Source organism: Rhamphochromis longiceps, linkage group LG16 (assembly GCF_057381845.1).
Source record: "Rhamphochromis longiceps isolate RC_006_pf linkage group LG16, R_longiceps_female_GT1.1, whole genome shotgun sequence".
Classification (NCBI taxonomy): Eukaryota; Metazoa; Chordata; class Actinopteri; order Cichliformes; family Cichlidae; genus Rhamphochromis; species Rhamphochromis longiceps.
The window spans coordinates 38,795,686-38,820,543 of NC_140572.1; the positions used below are offsets into that span (position 1 = coordinate 38,795,686).

General features: G+C 44.3%; 1 protein-coding gene across 3 annotated transcripts in view; it reads left to right on the forward strand.

Annotated features, from left to right (window-relative positions):
* The window catches only part of lrp1bb (low density lipoprotein receptor-related protein 1Bb), a 296,012-nt gene that overhangs the window by 196,588 nt on the left and 74,566 nt on the right, over positions 1 to 24,858 (forward strand). For all 3 annotated transcript variants that reach the window (XM_085384593.1, XM_085384594.1, XM_085384595.1), the window contains 11 exons: positions 2,628 to 2,768; positions 2,863 to 2,988; positions 3,141 to 3,272; positions 8,435 to 8,569; positions 8,842 to 8,971; positions 9,761 to 9,887; positions 10,017 to 10,168; positions 10,855 to 10,979; positions 11,188 to 11,559; positions 15,297 to 15,486; positions 20,021 to 20,225. In XM_085384593.1, coding sequence (XP_085240719.1) covers positions 2,628 to 2,768; positions 2,863 to 2,988; positions 3,141 to 3,272; positions 8,435 to 8,569; positions 8,842 to 8,971; positions 9,761 to 9,887; positions 10,017 to 10,168; positions 10,855 to 10,979; positions 11,188 to 11,559; positions 15,297 to 15,486; positions 20,021 to 20,225 — 1,835 coding nt within the window. The remainder of the gene's footprint in view (positions 1 to 2,627; positions 2,769 to 2,862; positions 2,989 to 3,140; positions 3,273 to 8,434; positions 8,570 to 8,841; positions 8,972 to 9,760; positions 9,888 to 10,016; positions 10,169 to 10,854; positions 10,980 to 11,187; positions 11,560 to 15,296; positions 15,487 to 20,020; positions 20,226 to 24,858) is intronic.

The window sequence follows — 24,858 nt, forward strand, 5'->3', positions numbered from 1 at the left end:
CGCTTCAGTTGTTCCGACGTACCAACAGAGCAGGAAACTCAAAGTGCTCGTGTCACGTGTCCAGTTTACTTTCAGGCTCTGATTAAAAATGAAAAAGTTAAAGCAAAATTTCTGCCTGTGTTGTTGTTGTTGTGCAGAGACAAACCTACAAAATAGTGTGTTTGTGCAACACATTATGGACGCGCCGGGTTTTGTAGGGTTTATGTTACCGTGTTTCGTGATGCCAACATTCAGTCCTCCTTTGCTGTAGATCATTGAGCATGAACCTGTAAAAGTTACAGGGTCAGCTGAAAATGAGGCTGGTGGAAGAGAGCAGGACAGCAGCCAGACAGGTCATTTTCCACTCCTGAGCTTCTTTTGTTGTTGGCGAGTGCACAGCCTGTCAGCGATGCCCATTACAGAAAATGTCCCTTTGCAGCTTTAGTTTTGTCGGCATGGTGTGATTTGCAGTTAAGTGCATTTGGTGACCATTTGCTGTGTTTACCACAGAGTTCTGCTTTCCTTTGTCTTTGTAGTTCAGTAAAGAACAAAGAAGAAATATACTAATACATATGCCAGCATGACAGTAATATGGATTTGCAACTAAAAGCATGCATTGTCTGCGCTGGTGGGGATAAAGTACCTGTGAATTAAAGGCTTTTGTGTCCTTTGTGGTTAGTGGAGCAATCAGCATTAATGAGCATAAATCTGAGAAGCATTTCTTCTCGTCTCTGGTCGTTTACAAGCTTGATTGATCAGTTAGTCATATTTGAGTGGTTGAGGTTACTCCGAAGAACCATCGTGCGTGAGCGATGAAAGCTTGTTTACAAATGATGAATCTGTATCTCCGTCACAGTGGGAGGTAGATGCAGACGTACAACTAGGCAGACGAGCATGAAACGGGTTTAGCAGATTTGCACTGGTAATCGGGAACGCACTTCTGAGGGAGGAATCGTACGTTTCTCCATGATGGGGTGCTGGCTTTTCATTTTGCCTTCATGTCTTAGTGATTGCTCGCGCTGGCTGTGAAAAGGTATAATGAAGGCACCGTTAGTGACACAAGTTTGACCCACTCGGTCCTAAGGCTCTGTAATAATTGGATTGGCTTGAGGGAGAAGAGAGGGCTTATTTCGGAAGGTGTGAGTGATCCATCAGCCGTGAACTGCCGGGGATCAAACTAGCAGTTGAGGTGGAAATTGAATATGATGTGCCACAAGCGAGCAATCGCACCTAGCCAGTGATCCCAACGGCATTAAATTAACACGGGGTGCAAAGCTAATCTCGGCTAGCGTGCCCTCCGGGGTGTAATGTTTTGTAAACTGCACGAAGACTGTCATTCCCACTCATGGGAATTTACCTGATTTGTGGAAGCGAGTTTTACATTTCTTTTAAGGATGGCATTCAGCCTAAAGCTATTAATGGAAGTGGGAATTGTTTCTGTGTGTGTGTGTGTGTGTGTGGGGGTGGGTGGGTGTGGGGGTGGGTGGGTGTGTGTGTGTGCGTGTGTGTGTGTGTGTGGGTGTGTGTGGTTGAATGCAGTGATACAAAACGTGCAAGAGAACTAAAGAACGCCGTGCCTTCCAGGAAGTGATGCTGGAAAATGTACAGGGCACATTTTCTAGATGGTACTTAACATATTGTCTTGGATGAGAATGCATCTGTCATTTAAGTTAGGTTGCTAATCTAATTTAAGAGGGTGTTAAATTGCACCAGGTTGTGTCCAGGAGCAGCGCTGCTCTGAATGGTTGCATTAGCACAAAGCAGGAAAAAGAAATCTGCTGGTAATTGACATTGCTCTAAAGAAGGAGGCATTTAATGAGCGCTCGCTGCTGCTGCTGCTGCTGCTCAGCTCAGTAATTCCTCTGTTGGGGGTTTGTATGAAAATGCAAAGGTGATTCCTCCGGCCTCCGCTGCTCTAAGCTTTTACAACATACAGTCTGTTATAGCCACGTTTGTGTGACCTAATTATGGGGTATGTTGTAGATACTCTGTTCATTTTTGTGGTTTTATCCTTTCTAGAATGAGGTCATCTTCACCTCCTCTGATGTTTATCCTGGAAGGAGAGGACTTACTTAACTCCTTTTTACTTGTCACCTCAGTGGGATTGTAAAATGAGAAGTTCCTGTCACGCTGTCGAGTAAATGGCAAAGCGCCTGGCGAGGACTGTGCGTCACTGATATCTGCTGAGGACAGAGGTGCTGGGCTTGGTGTGCAGCAGTCAGCAGCCCCGTTGGTCAAACAGCACATGCTGTATTTCTATCTGTTTATAGGAATGCGATGCCCGTTTCAGTCGGTAATGGAAACGTTTGTCTTTCAAGTTCAAGGAAAAGCTTCAGTGGAGCTAAAAACCTTCCTGCAGTTCAAGGCTGAAACTCATCAACAGCGAGACAGGAAACCCACTTTTTAATCTGAAATCAGCTCAGAGAAGGCCTCAATTATTAACAGGCCTTAAGGAATAAGTGTGCCAGCTTTAGGAGATTAGAGTGCAGGCTGAAGCTCAGCATTTGCACTTTGAAGGATGGCATTCGCCTGCACTCTGCTTGTGTTTTCAAGAACTCATTTGTACCATGTTGTGAAAAAGAAAGGAAAACGCTCTTTGGCCTTGCTCTAAAAATGGAGTTAATTCAGATTTTCTTTGCTGGCTGCAGGTGGAAAACTCTGGTGGGCAGATGAGGAATCAGGACGGCTGGGAACGGTCACCAAGAGAGACGGGCGCAACCTTGTTGTTTTGAGAAATAAGACGGGTGGGGTGGTTCACATGAAGGTGTACGACAGGGACAGCCAGAAAGGTAAGCAGCCTCTCTCACGTGATTCACAGAGATGGACATGCCTGCTGATGGTGCGTCACTGTCGTCCGTTTGCTGGTTTTGTTTTAATAATCAGGAAGAAATCAGTGCCAAGTAAACAACGGAGGATGCTCGCAGCTGTGCTTCCCGACTTCAGAGAACACCCGCAGCTGCTCCTGCACCGTTGGCTACAACTTGCGTAGCGATCGCACATCTTGCGAGGGTACGATTCCCAGTTTCTTTGAGCCTTTCGTTACCCTCGGCGTGAGGTTGTGGATAAATGAATAATCTCTACGTGCGTCAAAGGGCATTCGTGAGTTCTTGAGCTTTAATGCTTTTATCTGCGCTCTAATAGATCCCTCTGTGACTCTTTAGGTGTTGACTCATTTCTAATGTATTCCATCCATGAGGGAATCCGGGGAATTGCTCTTGACCCGAATGACAACAGCGAAGCCCTCATGCCCATCACAGGAACGCTTTTTGCTGTGGGAGTCGACTTTCACGCAGGTACGTGCAATCACATAAGAAGATAGTGGAGACCCGCTAAAGCGCGACGTTAGACGCTGAGAGCTTAAAGAATCTGACATTTTATTAAACCTACACACTTTATATTGCTCCTTGTTTTAAAGTCGTCCTTATCTGGAACTGCTGCAGCTGTCCGCTCTGATCAGATCAGTACCAGTGTTACAATATTAAATACCCCTGATAAGTGAAGTGGATAGCATTATGCATGCCATTATAAGGCAGTGCTGGGGAGGCTCGAGTCCTGGCATTGATGTGGATACTTGGACTTGTACTACCTGACATACATGCAGACCCTGTGGTGCCTGGCACGCAAACCCAAATGTGTGCCCCAACAGGTCAGCATGAGAGGGACCTGCTCAGCAGTATGTTTGATACTCGAAGCAGCCGCAACCTGTGAAGGATTCTGGGAGTGTGAGATCTGTAACGGCAGAATGATGAAAAGATTCAGAATCAATAATAATAATAATAATTACTTATGTAAATATAAAGGTTTGTCTTTAAGTACTCAGTCAGAGGAATGCATTACTCCATCCCTGAACTGAGTCAAGTCTTAAAGCCCCAAAGCCTTAAGGACACAAAACCCCTGAAGACGTGCTGCTCCAGTGCTTTATAATGTCAAGTGGCGAGTGGCGTGCATTAGTCATAGCACCTGTACACAAATACTACACAGCTGCTGCCACACTCTCATATTCGCTTTATTTCCTCTTTCTTGAGTTATTAAAGAGAAGATAAAGATCTTTGTTGCTCTGGGCTTTGTGTATCTTTTAAATAATGGTCGAGCTTAACTTGTCCAGATGAATGAGCGCCTCATGAATAACATCCACCATTTTCCATGTAAACAATCCTAATCCAAAGAAATTCCCAAGATGCACCAAAACATGAAGGTAGCATCACGTTGCAAAGCACAAACCAGCAGCTTGTGCTGATATTTGTTTCCTCTCACATGATTTATTATTCTAATAAAAGCTAGAAACATACCAGAGACCGGAAACGTCTGTTCTCTGCGATACGTGTAGGGTGCTGTCGAAGCATGATAACAGGTCTGTGGGGAAACTGTATAAAGGAGATGACATGCACAACAAACCACAAGTACAAAAAAACACATACTGTATCCTGAAAATGTTGTTTGGCTAATTCCACATGCAGTCTGTGATTTCGCTCTCCTGTCACTGGCAGGGAAACAATTACCGAGTGAGTATTGTTTTATAGAATGGAAACATTTTTGATGCAGTGAACACCACACATGGAATTCTGCTCATTTCCTGCATTTTCATTGAAGTATTCCAACATTTGATAGCTTAGTTATTTTGTTTGTAGGTGAGGTTGGTCAGATAGGATGAATCCAACCCTTTGTCTCATTGTTCACTTTCTAAATCCTTGAATCTCCTCGATATTAGCCCCTCCCACCAAAGATGTAAGCAAGGAAACAAGGAAGCGATAGATGAGGGGTCGAGTTAAGGCATTGTGCAGCAGCAGACGTGCTTTTCTCTCAGCCTTGTTCCAAGCCGTGTCAATTAAATGTGATGTGAGTCTTGGTTTGTTACAGCCTGCTGCTCTGTTTGATGATCTTAGATGTCATACTCACATCACAAATGGTGGAGGGAAGGTGTTATCATAAAAAATGAAACAACTTATAAATACAAAGGAACACTTGATTCATTTCTTTAGTCCTGCTCCTGACATGATTGATATATTTCATCCGTCACGCGTAAAAACACTTCCACACCTGTGCATCCTCAGCTTCTCTCTCCATCGTCTCTCCCAGATAGACCGGAATTGGGACATTTATCAAAATGTGTAAGATTGATTTCTGGGTGTCGTGGAGGAGGACAGATGACAGGGGAGGTGACGGGGAGGGAGAAAATAGAGCAATGGGAAACCCTTATTGACTTTTGGCAGTCTTTTCACTCTTAGTCTGATTCCACCACCACCTCCATTAAAGCCAAACTATCAAAAATCACAAAATTCGACTGTTCTTTGTAAACGAGCAGAGGACCACGTTCACTAATTAACTTTGCACGTCTTCAGGAGCCTGGGTAATATCCTCACAGGCTGCGATGTTGTACCTTTGCTCGAGTTTTTTAACCAGCTCCTTAACGCTCTGGTTTTCCATCATGTAAATGCAGCCATGCAGCGTTTCCTGGGATGTGGAGCTTGCATGCTCGTGGAGTCATCTGTTTACATCTAGGTCGCTCGTCACCAGCTGTTAGCTCCTTAGCAGCCTGGTTGTATTTGACGCTGTGTTTTTGCCTCGAGTGGTGAATCGTGTTTGTTGTTTGTACCTTCAGTGAGAACCGTTTTCTTTCTTCTATAAATGTCTACTTTAATGTTGGAGGCTGTTAAAATAACTCAATCTTTAGCTTCTAAATCATTATTCCAGCTGACACATCCCAGACAGCATCCTTATTGCGTGCTGGCAAAGATAAACTCATTCACTGCTAGAGCAAAGATATCATTATATGATGTAAATCATGAATCATGTGAAAATGGTGCAAACGAATTGTTTACAAATATTCAGAATTCCCAAAACATCAAACCTGGTGAAGAAACTGAAGTAAGTGATGCCATTAGATTTAAAGTCTTAAAGGGTTCATTAAATCCATTTATTTCTTATTAAGAAAAACTTCTAAGAAGCTTGAAAAGACGGTGACTGGACTCGTAAAAGTTTAACTTAGAGAACCTTCTTTTTGAACTCCATAGACAGTGTTTCACAGCCTTTTGGATCCACGGCACATATTTCACATTAGAAAAATCACATGGCACACCACCAAACAAAAATGTGACAAAAAGCATATTGATCATTTTCCCCAGCGCACCAGACATAGCAGACATGGCTCGGTTTGTCCCCACTATAGATTTTTTGCTTTCTTCTGACCACTACTCACGCTGGGCCTTCACCTGGGTCAGAGTTTTCACCAGGACCAGGTCAGACTGACTACTTTTTCTTTTCAGATATTTATCTAGTAGGGGTGCAACGATACTCGTATCGATATTGAACCGTTCGATACAGTGCTTTCGGTTCGGTACGCATATGTATGGAACAATACAACATTTTTAATCTATTTTATCAACTTTCCTTCTGACGATGCTGTCTGTGTTGAGCGCTCAGTGGATCTGCGCTCGACTACTCCGCCCAGGCTGCACTGTCGAGCACAGATCCACTGAGCACAGCGCAAGCTAGCAAGACAGAAGCTAAGCTCCTTGCAACATGGCAAACTGAACCTCCCCCACCCTCATTCAGATCTGGTCTTTGGAACTATTTTGGTCTTCATGTGACGTATGACCCTGAAGGTAAGCGAGTCATGGACTAAAGTAAAACAGTATGTTGGATGTGCCACGCAATGCTCAATTACATGGTGGGAGCTAGTGTGTTAGCGCAGTTAGCTCGTTAACATGTTGACGCCGTCCAGCCCCAGGCACGGGGCGATCCGCGGTAGCTCGTTAACAGAGATTTGCCGTGTTGTGGCGTTAACGTCATTTCAGATTAACGCTGACAGCACTAGTGGGAACACAACGAATATGACTGCACATTTACTCCGACAGCATCCTAGTGCAAAGACAAGTGGAAGCAGACAAAAACAACAAGCAGCATGCTACAAACTTTACCCGAGTCATTTAGACAGCCGTTAGCACAGGATTCTCCTTATGGGGACCTGATATGTTTAATATGCTGCTGAGAATATAGCCCAGAAGAAGCGTATAGTAGAGCTTTTATTTTGAAAGAGCCATTTCTCTGTAATAAACTCTCTTTTCCAAAGATGAGTGATTCCTCCATCAGATAGATTTATTATTTATTACTTTGTTGTTTCAGCAACATTAAATTTAAAAACTGTACTTTTGAGTTAAAATATATATTTATAATTTTAATAAATGACAAATTAAAAAAGCATGAACATTTTTTTTTGTATCGAAAAAAATATCGAACCGTGACACCAAAGTACCGAACCGTGAATTTTGTGTATCGTTGCACCCCTATTATCTATAGGGGCTATTAGCTATTATGGGCGGTGTTGTCTTCTTCGTCTTCTGTTTACTGGCAGTTGGCAACCCATTTAATTAGAGCAGGTAGTTGTACTGCCCTCTAGTGGTAGAAAAATAATTGTTCTGCCCGTTATTCACGCTGATCGCTTAGAGTACTAATGAGTTGGAACCAGATAATCTCCCACAGCACACCTGATCATTTCTCACAGCACACCTGTGTTTGGGAAACTCTGCCTCAGACGGCTATGACCTGGACGACTGCAAACCTTCGCAGACTTAAGAAAAAGTCTGAGTGCGGGGAAAAAGCCAAGTCAGGTCCCTCATTATACAGTAATTACAAGTCAGTGACTCATCCCTCGACTATCTTGAAAACCTAAAACCTCGTTCTGAATCCGAGAGACCTCAGGGGTCGTTGGAAATCTTGAAGTGTGACCACGGCTTTTGGAAAAGAGGAAATAACCTGAATATAAAATGAGATATTACTAAAGGACAGAACAAGATTGATGATGGTCCTCACCTTTATTATTTTGGACAGGTGAACACACAAATGTATTACTAAGCCCATCCAAGAACAGCAGTTGATAGCTCACACATAACATTTACATGTCATTATAGAGAATGGAGGTTGCTGGAGCAGAACAGATGAAATCCCTGCAGCTGTGTTATGTCATATATCATCTCTGTGTTAACAGAGTGTAAAGGCGGTGGGAATACGAACGTGCAATTAAACATATAACGCCAGCTACCCTCTTAACAACCTGTGCAGCCTAACTGACAATCATGCAGAAAGATCCACTTGAAGACAAGGGTATAAAAAAGGCAAACCACGCTATTTTATTAGCTTATTTAACAGCGCCGTAAAATGATAACAGGCCCGTTAAAGTTTTACCAACACCGTGTTTTGCATGGAGCCGTATTCTGCCCTGTAAAATTTTCCCAACATTTGCCTTTTCCATCCAGCAGCTGCATGTCAACAAGGACCTGTGCCTGAGTTGTTAGCGCTTCTGCTATCATGCTTTATTGTGCCACACAAAATCTGGTGAAATGGGCCATGATACAGTAAAATGTGCTTTCATGAGCTGCTTAGTTTGAGGGCACGGATACTGTTGTGGCAGCCGCTTTCATCACGTCTCCTATTATTAACCGTAGGGTGCATTTTGCAGGGAATGATACTGTGTACTGGACAGACATGGGACTGAACAGAATATCCCGAGCCAAACGTGACCAGACCTGGAGGGAGGACGTCATTACCACCGGCATCAGCCGTGTGGAAGGCATTGCTGTTGACTGGATCGCTGGTTAGTACCGTCACTGCTGGAGCCCTGGAGTCATTTCCACAGGCTGTCAAGTTTGTATCGATTGTTGAAAATTCACACTTTAGGTGCCACGCCTCTAGTTATAGCACCGAGTCGATGTCATTGTTGCGATCTGAATTGCCAAAAGCCATTAGGCTTTGGTGACAAAGTGCAGGCAAAGAATTAGATTTAATGAACTGTGTCTTTAACTTCTGTGTCCTGGAGGATGAATTCTACTTTAATTACATGTATGAATATTGCTTCTTTCCAAACAGGCAACCTGTACTGGACAGACCACGGTTTCAATCTAATTGAAATCTCTCGCCTGAATGGTGCATATCGCTCAGTGGTCATATCAGAAGGACTCGATCAGCCCAGAGCCATCGCTGTACATCCACAGAAGGGGTAGGAAATGACTCTGTGCGTGTGTTTGTTTAGCCTACAGTCAGTGCCGTCTCTATACTTTTAGAAACCACTTACTGTAAACAGCAGATATATTAAATACATTTGCTGCTAAAACTAGAAACCAAAGCAGGTCTTATTAAGCCAATTCTGGCTCATCGCATATTCGCTCAGTGGCCACTTTATCCAGTCAGCCTATTATGTGATACCACCATAGCTCACAGAACCCGTTAATATCAAATTCACAGAGCGAAAAAAATGGCTGACTTAGACTCTGGTGTGGCTGCTGTGTGCCAGACAGGCTTGTTTGGATCCGTCTAAAGCTTCAGATGTCCAAGGATGTTCACTTACAGCAGCACAGTAAAGCAGTCAGAGTCTCCAGTAAGCAGCACTTACTGACACGACGTTGCCAAGTGTGCTGACTTCTGCTGAGCCATGCAGATGGCAGGCTGTACCCGTCCTGCCTGCTGCCAGCATCCAGTGTGGCTCACGTTCATCCTCATAATACTGATCGCTCATTATTTTAATTATACAACCTATTTCAGAGATACTTGTCCACAATTTACCTCTTTTAAGAGAGTGGTGGAGAGTAAAGTGACATTTAGGGCAGCTTGCTTTGTCGAGCAGGAGGATAATTATATGAATACATAAGAACATGCATATGTTACAATGTATCCAAATGTGCTCTAAGCATTAATATGCAGCATCCTACAAAGCAAATGTTACCTAAACAAAGATAAAAATGTTTTCAAAATCTACAGTTCAAATAATAAATGAGGTGTATCTGGGCAGATATCTGTTCTGGACCGAGTGGGGTCAGAACCCCTGCATCGGCCGTTCCCGCCTGGATGGATCAGACCAGGTTACCCTGGTCAGCTCGGGCATCATGTGGCCCAATGGAATTTCCATAGACTATGAGGTACAGTCGCACACAGATAATACATCATGTAGAGTACCTGTCTCCTTGCTCACCTTACAGTCTTGTGCCTAACATTTAACCATACAAAGCGCTGCAGTTTGTGTTATGCATTTTAAAATTACCTTCCAGGAAAATACATTATATTGGTGCGACGCACGCACGGATAAGATCGAGAGGATCAACCTTGAGACCGGTGAGAGCCGGGAGATTGTACTGTCAATGGCCAACGTAGACCTGTTCTCCGTGGCCGTGTTTGGGCCTTACATCTACTGGTCTGACAGGTAATTTGTTATTTTCTCAAATGCAAACTCTTGCATTTGCCTGCAAAGCCTTTATAGTAACCTGGCAGCGCCCTTCCCCTCCTTTCAAGGCTTCCAAGGAGAAATATTACACAGCAGGCGCAATCCTGTTTTTTTTAATACTCCAGACAAGTATTAGTGTTTGTTTTAGGGTTTGACAAAGGTCTGAAATTAAAAACAAAATCAATCAAAATGTATTTCTATAGCACATTTAAAAAGACATCAAAGTGCTTCACACGAGTGCTGCAGGCGAATTCCAACAATAGACAAAGAAAAGAAGATACAGTAATGGTTACAGTAACAACTACAGTTATGTAACACAAATGCAGACCAGGTGGAAGTCCAAACTAATTAGCTTCAAAGGCTACATTGAACAGGTGAGTTTTAAAGAGTGATTTAAACGATTCATTGGATTCTGACATGCCGATATCAAGTGGAAGATTATTCCAGTTTGGGTGCGTCTGTGATGATGACAGCGAAATAAAACTGAATTTAGATGTAGATTCTGATTTTTATTGACAACATGTCCTCAGTGCTGAGTTTTGTTTTAGTGTTTTCAGCTGAAAGGATGTCCTGCAGCATGTCTGTGTAACTTCCCCATCCTTCACCCCGCCACGCTCACACAGAGAACCTTATTATTGTTCTTCTCCGACTCTCCTGACTTTCAGGGCCCACTCGAACGGTTCAATCCGACGAGGCTTGAAGACGGATCCAAGTGAGGCTGAGACCATGAGGAGCGGTCTAGGGGTTAATTTGAAAGATGTGACGGTCTTCACCAGAGGCAGAGAAAAAGGTGCGTTTTCAAACATTATAGCCGCACAGTTTCACTTCCTGTCTCGTATTATGCTCGCAGATTTTTATGCAATCGAATTGCAAATTTGTGGCTCCCAGACCGTAGATTGGATTTTCATCTGACTTGTATAGGCGGGCCAATTTAAACGTGATTGCTCACAGCAGAAACGGCTGCCAGTGACTAATCAAACACATGTTGTGCTTTGAAGGCACCAACCCCTGTGCCAGAAGTAACGGAGGCTGCCAGCAGCTGTGCTTCCACCTGGGCAGCGGTCGCCGGACCTGCTCCTGTGCACACGGGCGCTTGGCAGAGGATGGCTTTGCCTGCGAGCGCTATGAAGGTTATCTACTCTACTCTGAAAGGACTATCCTGAAAAGCATCCACCTTTCTGATGAAAATGACCTCAACTCACCCGTGCAGCCTTTTGAAAATCCCGCTTTTTTCAAGAATGTCATAACGCTGGCCTTTGACTACAGTCAGGAGACAGCTGGAGCCAACCGCATCTTTTTTAGCGATGTCCATTTTGGAAATATCCAGATGATTAACGACGACTGGACAGGAAGATCCATCATCGCAGAAAGTAAGTGGATTCCATATTGACAGCGTTTCTGTTATTTTATGTCATCTAACAAGTCCTCTGTGGGAAGCTGCAGGTCCACCACAGACGTTGAAGAGTGTGGTTTTCTGCAGTGTGGGTTAGCCGTATTTGTCACACCGCGTCTTTGCTTGGTGTGTTTTCAGTCGGCAGTTTCATGTGCCTGACATCTGGAAGCTTGCACTTTATGCACAGAGCTGCATGTTTGTACGCTCTCTAATTTATCCGTCCTCACCTGTACCTGTTTTGGCTGTCTGCTGGGTTGCAAGCCATAAAAATGTAGTTTGACTGTAAAGTGGCACTGTGGCCGACGCTGCTCCGATGATCCGTCTGCTTGGAGGAAATAGTGCATCTTTCTCCTGTAGTTAGGAAGCAGGGTTGTTAAGAAATCAGTGTAGCACTGATGTACGTCAAGAGGGGCATTTCTTCTTCAATCGGTTTTTTTACTCTTTTACTCCTTTGAGAAGACCAAACCAGCCTGGTTTAAATGAACTATGTTCCAAGCACACTGACTGAACATGGATCGATCTGGAGTCTGACTGGAGTCAGATGAGCAGCAGAAAGTCTCCGTTCTGCACAGCTCGCGTCCTCTGGCATTCAGTGGCGTTTCCACAGGGAGCAGAGCTCAGCACCTTCCCACCGCCCCCTCGCGCGGAGAGGCTGGCACAGTGTTACTGAGCCACTCTCACCCACCCCCGACCCATCTTTAGCGCTCCTGCTGAGGGAGCTTTCTGCTTATTTATTTATCTTCTAGAAATGAACAAGCGTTACCAAGAACCATCTGTCAGGATTTGTAAGTGTCCTTCACACCTTCAGACTTGTGAAATGCATAATGAAAGTGGTGATGATAATAATAATGCACGACAATACCACTGGAAACAAGCTCTTTTGATGCAGCCACAGTGCACAGAGAAATACCATCCTGTGGCCCTGCTGGTTCCTAATGAGTTTGTTTGTGTGTTGATTAAAAGCAGCACATCCACCTGCTCCATACTTCTTTTCATGGACCACGTTTAGGCAGCGGTGGATCTACTTCTGCAGTATCTTCTCTTTTATTCTAAAAGTTTCTGCCCGAATCCTGTCATTGAGGAAAGGTGAAGATGTTAATCATCTATATTTCCCTAATTAAACTCTGTGTCCCCCATTAATTAGTCCCTCGCCTGGCCAACAATTTGAGAGAAACTCCAAGCTGCCAGACGGCTTTTATTGCAAGCTATTAATTAGTGGTCGGCTGACTCAGGTAGAGTCTTAAGTATTCTGGAGTTTGGTTTATGGGTTTTTATATACTGGGGTGCAGCCAGATTAACTCATACTGGCCACATGTTTGCCATTCAGACAGTTAGAATTGGCTCTGACAGACAAAAGCGTGACAGGAAAAATCACGAGACAATCGTTTGACAACTGAATTACTTTAATGTTCACTTAATTAATGTTTGTATCTTAGCTGTTCTTGATGGAGCCCATCAGAGGTCTCGTACCTGCACTTCCACTGTTTGGGTTAGAATAATGATAATGGATTGCATTTATATACCACTATTTATTCACTCTCACACACTGGTGGAGGCAGCTACAGTTGTAGCCACAGCTGCCCTGGGGCAGACTGACAGAGGCGAGGCTGCCATATCGCACCATCGGCCCCTCTGGCCAACACCAGTAGGCGGCAGGTGAAGTGTCTTGCCCAAGGACACAACGACCGAGACTGTCCGAGCCGGGGCTCGAACTGGCAACCTTCCGATTACAAGACGAACTCCCAACTCGGTCGCTCCTAATGCTCCTGTCACCATTGGTCCCACGTTGGACTTTGCACATCTGCTCCAGCTGTTCCTTCAGCCCCTGGTACTCCTTTATTTTCTCTCTGATGTTGCTGGGATTTGCACGTCTATATTAACTACAGTCTTCTGCTCCTTGTCAGCTGCCACTATGCCTGGTTGGCTGACAATGAGCTGCTTATCTGTCTGAAACTTGAAGCCCCCCCGGGACTTTGGACTGTTGTTCTCGACCACCTTTGGTGGCGTCTCCTATCGGGACTTGGGAACATCAGAGACACATAGTCCATATGTGGCACAGATGTTTCTGTACAGCAGCGCTCCCCCCCCCTTATGTGCCACGGACCGGTTTAATGTCAGACAATAGTTTCACGGACCGGCCTTTAAGGTGTGGCGGATAAATACAACAAAATAAAATGATAGGACCGAGACACAAACTGTGGGATTTTGTAAATATAATAATAAACGTGAATTCACTGAGTAGTTGTGTAACTTTATTAGCAGCGTCCTCCAGAAATGCACCAACAACATTGAGACTAACATCCTCCTCTCGGGTCGCTATGGTAACGCAGAAATATTTCTTTCAAAATAAGACGAACAACTACATCACAGGAAACCGAGTTAACGATAAAAACCCTGAAAACCATAAACTTCACACCTGAGCCTCGACTCTCACAGCCCGGTACCAGACGAGTCATGGACCGGTACCAGGCCGTGGCCCGGGGGGTTGGGGACCGCTGGTGTGCACTATCCCAGCCTCTATGTGTACGCGGTCCCAGCTAGCCTTACTTCCTGCTGCTATGTGTTGGACAGTCTCCGGGGCACCTTTGCCTGATCTGAAGCCTGAGTCCTGACGGTTGGATCTTTAGAACAATAGCTGGTGTTTGGTATGTGTATGGGACTTACCAGGGAAACTGACCACTCTAGCATTAGTGCCTTGGATGTTGCACACCATAATATGGTCTGTGTCAAGTGTTGAGGATCCAGGATATACTGACGAGAAGTGGGCTCATGGACACATGGGTGGATATTTTCTGCTGGTGCTTTTGCTGTTGTTTGTTTTTAAAATCTTTCTCATCACTTTCATAACTTAGATCAACAATGCAGTTATTGTGACCTTACTTCTCCACAATAGTGATATTGAGAAACGCTGAAAGTCATATTCAGTCGATAAATCGAAGGGTAGAAAAAGAAAACTGCAGTGAGTAATCAAACATGAATATGACCAGATTCTCTGCTGAAAATCACGTCTCTCTGGAGGTTTTTTTTTTTGATTGATTGAATCTTTATTTTGAACATGTTGAAAAAGTATAAAAAAAAAAAATAGAATTAAAAGAGACAAATGAACAAAGCAAACAAAAGGAAAACGAGCAACCACAACTCCAAATAACGTCCATGTTCAAAAAGGTTCCATCTCTGTCAGTCATATTCATGCAATAACAAGAGAGACTGCAAAGGTCTTTTCATATTCTGTGTTTTGGAAATTGGTTTGCCATGAAAACACATTCGGTTCCTGAGTGACTTTAGCATCAACAAATAGCTGTCTGTCCAGTGTAGTGAGGCATGAAGTTATTTCCCTGTCAATCAGAAAAGAAACACGATCCCAATTCTAACACAATTGGAGCCTGCCATCTGTTACAAGCAAAGTCAGTACTTTCACACATTTATACACAACAGACAACTCTGAGGTTTGGAGCCCGAGATGACAGCGGCATATAGCTGGAATCTGCATTTACAGATAAATAAATGAACAATAAACGTAATGAATGCCAGCTCCAAAGTGATTATTTCTTTCGTTTTACTCTATGTGATGTTTTAGATGGGCGCTCTTGCTCTACTACGATTATTTTTCCCATGTGACTCAGTTATTCGCTAGAATAAAAAGGCAGACTCGTAACGCCGACTCTCATTCAGGTCACTTTGTTGCTCCGTGGTCTGATGTTTCTCTTGTTTCAGATGTGGGTTCAGTGGAAGGTCTGGCTTACCACAAAGGTTGGGACACTCTGTACTGGACCAGCTCCACTACATCCACCATCACCAGACAAACTGTGGACCAGAGTCAAGCCGGCGCCATCAGTAGGCAAGCTGTGGTGACGCTTTCAGAGGAGGACCACCCACACGTCCTGGCCCTGGATGAGTGTCAAAGGTCAGTCGTCATTCCCATAATGCACTTTTCACCATTGGCTCATGCATCTGTTACTTACATGTGGGACTTTAGCTCAGAATATTATCTGCTTGGTATTTGAGGTGCTCCAAGTTTGATCACCACAAAGGTGATTGTTCTCAAGGACAGTTTTGCTCTTGTCATGCCACGCGCTGCATTCCAGTCACATTATCACGCTCCCAGTTCTATTTCATGGTTCAAGAGCGTATATAACAACATAAACCAGTCATGAGTATTTAATGGGGGTGAGCGGTTCTAGTTTAATTATTGCAGTGCAGCACCTCAACCATCTAGTTATGCGTTACACATAACCTCTTACTTATGTTACGTGTTATGTGTAATACTGTGAGCTGTGACTCAGGCAGTGAGCACTGGCTGTGCTCGGCCTGCGCTCTGTTTCAACATCACTCATCTTTACAGGTGGTTGTAAAGGCCTGATGTTGAATTAGGAGCAGTGGGCAGCTGTTTCTGCAGAGTTTTGCCCTTTTGTGCAATAAACTCACTGCTCAGAAGTACATGCCCCTTCCTGTTGGCTTCCTGTTTGCTTCCTGTTGACTTCCTGTTTGCTTCCTTTTCGCTTCCTGTTTGCTTCCTGTTGGCCTCCTCTTGGCTTCCTGTTTGCCTCCTGTTTGCTTCCTGTTGGCTTCCTGTTGGCTTCCTGTTTACTTCCTTTTCGTTTCCTGTTGGCTTCACGTTTGCTTCCTGTTGGCTTCCTGTTTGCTTCCTGTTTGCCTCCTGTTGGCTTCCTGTTTGCCTCCTGTTGGCTTCCTGTTTGCCTCCTGTTGGCTTCCTGTTTGCTTACTTTTCGTTTCCTGTTGGCTTCCTGTTTGCTTCCTGTTGGCTTCTTGTTTACTTCCTTTTCGTTTCCTGTTGGCTTCCTGTTTGCTTCCTGTTGGCTTCCTGTTTACTTCCTTTTCGTTTCCTGTTGGCCTCCTCTTGGCCTCCTGTTTGCCTCCTGTTTGCTTCCTGTTGGCTTCCTGTTGGCTTCCTGTTTGCTGCAGTGTTTTAGATCAGCGAACAAATTGTAATATTAGACAAAAATAACAGTAAATACAAAATGGAGTTTTTACATAATGGTTTAAAAAATATGATTTTCTATTGATAAATAATTTCATTGATTAATTTAAAAAAGCTGATTAAACCTGCCTATGTGAAAAAGTAATGACCCAATAAACATTATAACTGGTTGTTTCGCTCTTGGCAGCTAGATGTAATTTCTGCTCTTTGTTATCATTGAACCCTGAACTCTGAGGCCTGCAGGTCTCTGTTCTGGGTTCTTCTGTGACCTCCTGGATGAGTCGTTGATGGACTCTTGGAGTCATTTTGGTAGGCCGGCTGCTCCCGGGAAGCTTCAGCACTGTTCCAGGTTCTCTCCATGTGTGGATAAAGACTCTCACTGTGGCTCAGTGGAGACACAAAGCCTCTGTAACCTTGTCCAGACTGATAGATACCAGCGACTTGTTTCTCAGCAGATTACGACATAATGTGTTGATGATCTGAAACAAGTGTGTGAGTGTGACAAATACGAAAAACAAACAAAGGAAACGAAGACATCAGGAAGGGGGGATACTTTTCCACATCACAGTACACCTGAACCTTTTTCCACGTCCACGAGCTGAAGTCAGCTGATTACTGTTCAAGGAAAAGAATTATTGATGATTTTCTTCAATCCATCGATCATCATAATTGAAGAGCCTTTGTAATGCAAGTCATGACAGAATCGTAACTGTTATGTGGTTAGTGAGTTAGTACAGTCATGCATTGCTCCATCATGCCAGCGCTGCCTGTTACACATTTTCATTAGAAGTACAGCTGACAACTATAATGCATCGCGCTCAGGTTTCTCCAGAAAGTCTGTAAATAAATTACACTTGATTCAGAAGGCTGTTGCCAGTTTTAACTAGATCATATTACTGCTGTTTTAAAATCCATATACTGCCATCCTATTAGTTGTAGGACACATTTTATGACCCCCGTTCTTGTCTATAAATCTATGCATGGAGGTGACTCTTGACATGGTGCCAAGATGTGCCGAAAACAGAGTCTGAAATCCACAGTGTGCGCCTGCTGCTGCTCGCCATGAAGACCTGCGGTCACACAAACGGTCGCTTCCTGGATCTTTGCACTACAACACTGATGTGCTGCCTCTGCTCTGCTGTGGTACTACTGTGGTACTGCTGTGGTACTGCTGTAGTACTGCTGTAGTACTACTGTGGTACTGCTGTAGTACTACTGTGGTACTACTGTGGTACTACTGTGGTACTACTGTGGTACTACTGTGGTACTGCTGTAGTACTACTGTGGTACTACTGTGGTACTGCTGTGGTACTACTGTGGTACTGCTGTGGTACTGCTGTAGTACTACTGTGGTACTACTGTAGTACTGCTGTGGTACTGCTGTGGTACTGCTGTAGTACTGCTGTGGTACTGCTGTGGTACTGCTGTGGTACTGCTGTGGTACTACTGTGGTACTACTGTAGTACTACTGTGGTACTACTGTAGTACTACTGTGGTACTGCTGTAGTACTGCTGTGGTACTGCTGTGGTACTGCTGTGGTACTACTTGACGCTGCTGTGGTACTACTGTAGTACTACTGTGGTACTGCTGTAGTACTGCTGTGGTACTGCTGTGGTACTGCTGTGGTACTGCTGTAGTACTACTTGACGCTGCTGTGGTACTACTGTGGTACTGCTGTAGTACTGCTGTGGTACTGCTGTGGTACTGCTGTGGTACTACTGTGGTACTACTGTGGTACTGCTGTAGTACTACTGTGGTACTACTGTAGTACTACTGTGGTACTGCTGTGGTACTGCTGTAGTACTGCTGTGGTACTGCTGTGGTACTGCTGTGGTACTACTGTGGTACTGCTGTGGTACTGCTGTGGTACTACTGTGGTACTACTGTAGTACTGCTGTGGTACTGCTGTGGTACTACTTGACGCTGCTGTGGTACTACTGTAGTACTACTGTGGTACTGCTGTAGTACTGCTGTGGTACTGCTGTAGTACTGCTGTGGTACTGCTGTGGTACTACTGTAGTACTACTTGACGCTGCTGTGGTACTACTGTAGTACTACTGTGGTACTGCTGTAGTACTGCTGTGGTACTGCTGTGGTACTGCTGTGGTACTACTGTAGTACTACTTGACGCTGCTGTGGTACTACTGTAGTACTACTGTGGTACTGCTGTGGTACTGCTGTGGTACTGCTGTGGTACTACTGTGGTACTGCTGTGGTACTACTGTAGTACTACTGTGGTACTGCTGTGGTACTGCTGTAGTACTACTGTAGTACTGCTGTGGTACTGCTGTGGTACTGCTGTAGTACTACTGTGGTACTGCTGTGGTACTACTGTAGTACTACTTGACGCTGCTGTAGTTGTCGGTGCTCCTCTTGTTTTCCCTCCTGATGGTGAAACTCTCTGAATGCTGGTGTTTCTGCAGCAGCAGATCTTCCGGATCGTTCCGTCGAGCAGGGTTAGCCTTCAGTTGTTTTGTGCATAGTGCAGCAGCACTGAAATCTCATCTATTTAACTCTTAGCTTTTGAAAAGATTCAGGTGCATCTTCTGTTTCCAAAAAGTAACGTGTGATTATTCCTCCTCTGTTGTAAGTTGTGTTTAAAACCTGTATTTCATGCATATAAAAGCTGCACAGCTGCACAGAGTGAGCACAGCTCTCTCTCCTTTATACTAACTAAATTAATTTCTTGACCTCAGACTATCCTTGGTTGGCAGTTTGGCACCGTATCCATCCCACTCTAGAATCACTGTCTGATAATTAGAATTCAAACACTGATGATTAATTAGTAGCCCCTGGTTGTGACTTCTGACCTGAATCTTTATTATCGCACTGGAGAGGACTTCCATGACTTCATTACAGCGAGAAGAGAGAAGCCAGACTTTGCAAACCACGTTCTCCTATTTGAAAGCATTTTATCTGGTTGTGACTTTGCTGCATGGCTCATACAGCTAATCCTATAAAGACCAATATGTAATTTATTTTGATTTACTTCCCTGTAAATAACTGTTAATTATCACAGAGCATGAATAAATGACCTTTATCTTAGAATTTCTGATGCTAATCCAGTTTATCTAATTGAAACAGAGCTGCGCTCTTCAGGGCAAAAAGGAGAAGCTGATGAGGATTTGGCAGCTGTGGAGTGATGCTGATCATTGACTGACACGACTGCATAAACCTCCAGCTATTTACTAAAGAGGGTTTGTCCTGTACACGTGTCTGTGCACGGCATCAGATCCTCTGCAGCACAGTCTTCTACACCACCTTCTATAAAAAGCTGTTATTTCTAAGCCCGTCTGAAGCTTCAGGTGACACATTTGTTTTGCGTTCTTGCTGAGGTGGTGTGAATTTTTAAATGAGTGTGAGAGGTAGTGGATCTTTTGGAGAGGGAGGAAGTCCCTGATGAAATTACTCCACTGTTTTTAATTGTGGAAGAGAACACTGAGGTTTGCTTGCTGATGTTAAAAAGCTTCGTTTGGTTTTGTGTTTCATATCTTTCAGCCTGATGTTTTGGACCAACTGGAATGAGCAGAGGCCAAGCATCATGAGATCCACCTTAACTGGCAAAAACATAAGGATCGTCATCAGCTCTGACATCTTAACGCCCAATGGACTGACCATTGACCACAAAGCAGAGAAGCTCTACTTCTCAGATGGCACCCTTGGCAAGATTGAACGATGCGACTATGATGGATCCAGCAGATACGTGAGTACGATCCCACTGAGCAACAAACTCAAATGGTCAGGGCTAGGGATGGGCACCGGTATCCGATCTGTCATAAACGGTAGTAACCAGACTGAAAAGCAGCGCACATTTCGGTGCTTTTTTTTTCCTGAGCTGTGATACACTTTGGATTCTAGCCAATCATTTTACGTTTCCGAGGATAGTAGGCGGGGCCAGGTACGTAGGTTCTTTTAGAGCAGAGCTACAGATTAAAAATGCCCAAGGTGAAGCGGTCAAAGTCTGGCTGTACTTCACAGCAAAAGATGCAAACTCAGCAGCAACACGTGCTTTAAGCTGATACTGTGATACTGTCAAAGGAGGTAACACCTCGAATCTGATGAAACACCTGGCGACGCATAGAGTTTTTTAAAAGCCGAGAAATGCGCCGTATTTGATTTCTTGCTGCGAGACCTCACACCGAGCACATCTACTGCGGGTGTGGTGCCTGTTATCGGACCCGGAGTTAGCAACATCCCCCAAAAACCCGAAGAGGAGAGTCCTGGCCCCTAGCCCTGCCAGTGTAGCAGAAATGATGAGGATGATGATGCAGCAGCAGCCGTTCTTCTCTGCGTGAGTAGCTTAATGTTGTTCGTGTGTAATTTACGTTGAGTACACTAACCACGTTATTACATTAATGCATGTAAGGTGAACTAGCAAACATCATCATAGCTACATGCGGCTGTCTTCTTGTTTGATGGCAGATACTCCCTTCACCCTGGCCAAAAAGGCTAAAATGACCAAAGAAAAAGTGGAAAACAGTTAAACATGAGAGGTTTTTGGACAAAGTTTGTGTTCTCCATTCTTTAAGAACCGGTTTGAGCACTCTTTAACCCTTTACAGCCGATCGGAGCGGGCACGCTCTGTTTTGCGTAACTATTTTTAAATCCCAGTAGCACTGCAACCACGTAAGCTAGCCCAAATATTTTGTTTTGCATATGAAACCGGAGGAGTTGTACTTACATCTTATGCCATCAGCTTGTCCTCGGTCACGGTTTCCTTCCACATAAAGCTTTGCAAAAACTGCATAAAAAGCGCTTGCAGGAACAAAAACATAATATTCCAGAAACACGCTTTACCGATCCGATCAGCTGTTCATAACACTTCCTACGTTGGAATAGACGTCAGCGCGAACTTTTGCATTTCCGCCATTACCTGCCCGAAACCGGAAGTGACGTCATTTCGCGGAAATGTAGTCTTTTTTACTATCAGGGCCTCAGGGCCTATACTCGTCTTTTTAAAAGTTATGTTTGACTTTATGACTTTCTGTGTTGTTTCTGGGATGCTGAGGACTCATATTGCACTGCTGGAAATAGTTTATTTTGATGCACATGCTGCTTTTTTGCAAATTTGCAGTATAATATTTATTTTCGTTTTTCCTGCAGTGTATAAAAATTGGTGTATTTCAAAAATAAAACTATGAAGACACTCAAAATAAATTTCCTGTGGTGGGAAACTATTTTGTGCAACTTTTTTGTATTTACAGTTTTGAGGGATAAGCCTCTTAAATTTCTCTAACTAGAAATATATGTTAAAAAAGCAAAAACGATTTTCAATTTTTTTGTAGTTTATTGCACTTTTTTGCAATTTATGTAATTACTATGCACTTAATGAATACATATGATTAAAATCTGGGCTATGATGGTTGTATTGATGTATAGCAACTTGAAATGCTCCCAAAAATGGCTCCACAACATGTAAAAATATAATATAAGCTCTGGTGGACTTGGTTCTATGGTAGGTCTTAAAGGGTTAAGCACCGGCACCGTTTCAAAAGTACCGGTTTGGCACCGGTATCGGATAAAACCTAAACGATACCCATCCCTAGTCAGGGCTGAGATCAGGTTCAAAGAGTAAGTAAAGGTTCAGTAGCTGTGTAAAGCACGCAAAACCTTTGTTTCTCATGAGACGTGTCATTTACATACAGCACTGTGCCATCCATCACCCACCCCTCGTTCTGTTTGTCTCTGTATAATCTGCCACAGACTCTTGTGTCATTTGGCATAACTCAGCCAAATTTCAAAGATGATCATTTCTGATCAGTGTAGATAGGTAAAAAAAACATCAAATAGGCTCTAATTGTTGGCTTTGCACCAAAGTAGAAGAGCGTGATGCAAACTGCATCCAGGACAGAAGCGTCTGCACAGACAGCATGCTAATAATAATAATAATAATAATAATAATAATAATGACACAGAGCTGGTGAGGAACTGAGATTGTAGTGAGTGCCTGCTGAACCGAGCCCAGCAGCCAGAGCCTGATGAGTGGTCAGACTTACCGTGGACGCCGTGTTTCTCAAGTAGAAGCACTGTGGCGAGTCTTTGGGCTGATCTTGCTGTCAGTTTTGCGATCATACATAAAACCGCAAAGAAAGATGCGTCTTCATTATGATAGAGTGTACGGGACTGTAGCCACAGGTTTACAGAATTAACTGATAATTGGGTACAACAAGTAATTATGTAAATGCTGCATTACTTTTTAGAAGATGAAGGCGTAATGTGTAATACATAGTTGTTTTTTTGAGAAACTGTGTGGACATGACACTGGTTCATTCATTTAGTTGACTGCTTTTATGCTGTTTTTACACTTGAAAGGTTCAAGGGGCCGTTTTAAGGCTTAACACGAAAAAGAAAAGCTTTCCTCTGAAATCAGAATCAGAATCAGAATCAGAATACTTTATTGATCCCTGGGGGAAATTATTTTTTGTTACAGTGCTCCATTTTAAACCAACATTAAGACAAGACAGACAATACACTAACTAAGAATAGTACAATATATACATATATATACATACATACATACATAAGTCACTCATAAATAAATAGTTGGAAAAGAAACATGTGTAGTTGTAGCAGCAAACAGTGTGTTAAGTGGATGCGTTGTACAGGGAGCCACAGGCAGGAATGATTTCCTGTGTCGTTCAGTGGTGCATCATGGGTAATCTCAGTCTCTCACTGAACGTGCTCCTGTGACTGACCAGCATGTCATGGAGTGGGTGGGAGGTGTTATCCAACATTGTCTTTATCTTGGACAGCATCCGCCTCTCCGACACCACCTTGAGGGAGTCCAGCTCCATCCCCACAACATTGCTGGCCTTACGGATCAGTTTATTAAGTCTGTTGGCATCTGCGACCCTCAGCCTGCTCCCCCAGCATGCAACAGCATAGAGGATCGCACTGGCCACCACAGACTCATAGAAAATCCTCAGCATTTTCTGGCAGATGTTGAAGGACCTCAGTCGCCTCAAAAAATAGAGACGACTCTGGCCCTTCCTGTAAAGTGCTGTGGTGTTTTTAGCCCAGTCCAGTTTATTGTCAATGTGAACTCCAAGGTATTTATAGTCCTCCACAATGTCAACACTGACCCCCTGGATTGAAACAGGGGTCAAGTGTTTCCTGGTCTTCCTGAAGTCCACGATCAGTTCCTTGGTCTTTGCCACGTTGAGCTGCAGATGATTCTGCTCACACCACGTGACAAAGGAGTCGACCACAGCCCGGTACTCTGTCTCATCATCCCTGCTGATGCATCCAACCACCGCAGAGTCATCAGAAAACTTCTGAAGATGGAGGTCTCTGTGCAGTGGCTGAAGTCTGTGGTGTAGAGGGTGAAGAGGAAGGGGGAGAGGACAGTCCCCTGTGGTGCCCCTGTGTTGCTGATCACCTTGTCAGACACACACTGTGGGAGACGTACATATTGTGGTCTTCCTGTCAGGTAATCAACAATCCAGGACACCAGAGAAGCATCCACCTGCATCGCTGCTAACTTATCACCCAGGAGGGTCGGCCTGATGGTGTTGAAAGCACTGGAAAAGTCAAAAAACATGACCCTCACAGTGCTCGCCGGCTGGTCCAGATGGGTGTAGACACGATTGAGCAGGTAGATGATGGCGTCCTCTGTTCCGAGACGAGGCTGATAAGCGAACTGAAGGGGATCCAGATGTGGTCTTACTATGGGTCGCAGCTGGTCCAGGATGAGCCTTTCCAGGGTCTTCATGATGTGGGAGGTCAGTGCCACGGGCCTGTAATCCTGGGGGCCACTGGGACGAGGCGTCTTTGGTACAGGGACGAGGCATGATGTCTTCCACATCACCGGGACCCTCTGCAGACTCAGACTCAGCATAAACAGTTTATGAAAGACTCCACACAGCTGGGGGGCACAGGCCTTGAGGACAAGGGGACTCACTCCGTCTGGTCCAGCAGACTTGCCTGAGTGAAGTCTCCTCATTTGCATCTCAACCTGGTATTGAGTGAAGGTGATGGGTGGGGGAGGGGTGTCAGGAATCTCACAGGAGGCAACATGTGAAGAGAGAGGCTGGCACAGTGGTGTGGCTCTGGATTCCAGGCTGACTGCAGGTGAGGTTGTGGGGGTGGGAGCAGACACTGTGGTGTCGAATCTATTGAAAAACAGATTCAACTCGTCGGCTCTATTCTCACCTCCCTCAGCTCCCCTGCTGTTGGTTGGCCTGAATCCAGTGATGGTCTTCATGCCCCTCCACACCTCTCTCATGCTGTTCTGCTGGAGTTTCCACTCCAGCTTCCTCCTGTAATTGTCCTTAGCCTCTCTGATCTTGTCCTTTAGTAACACCTGGACCTTCCTCACCTCCTCTTTGTTGCCCCCT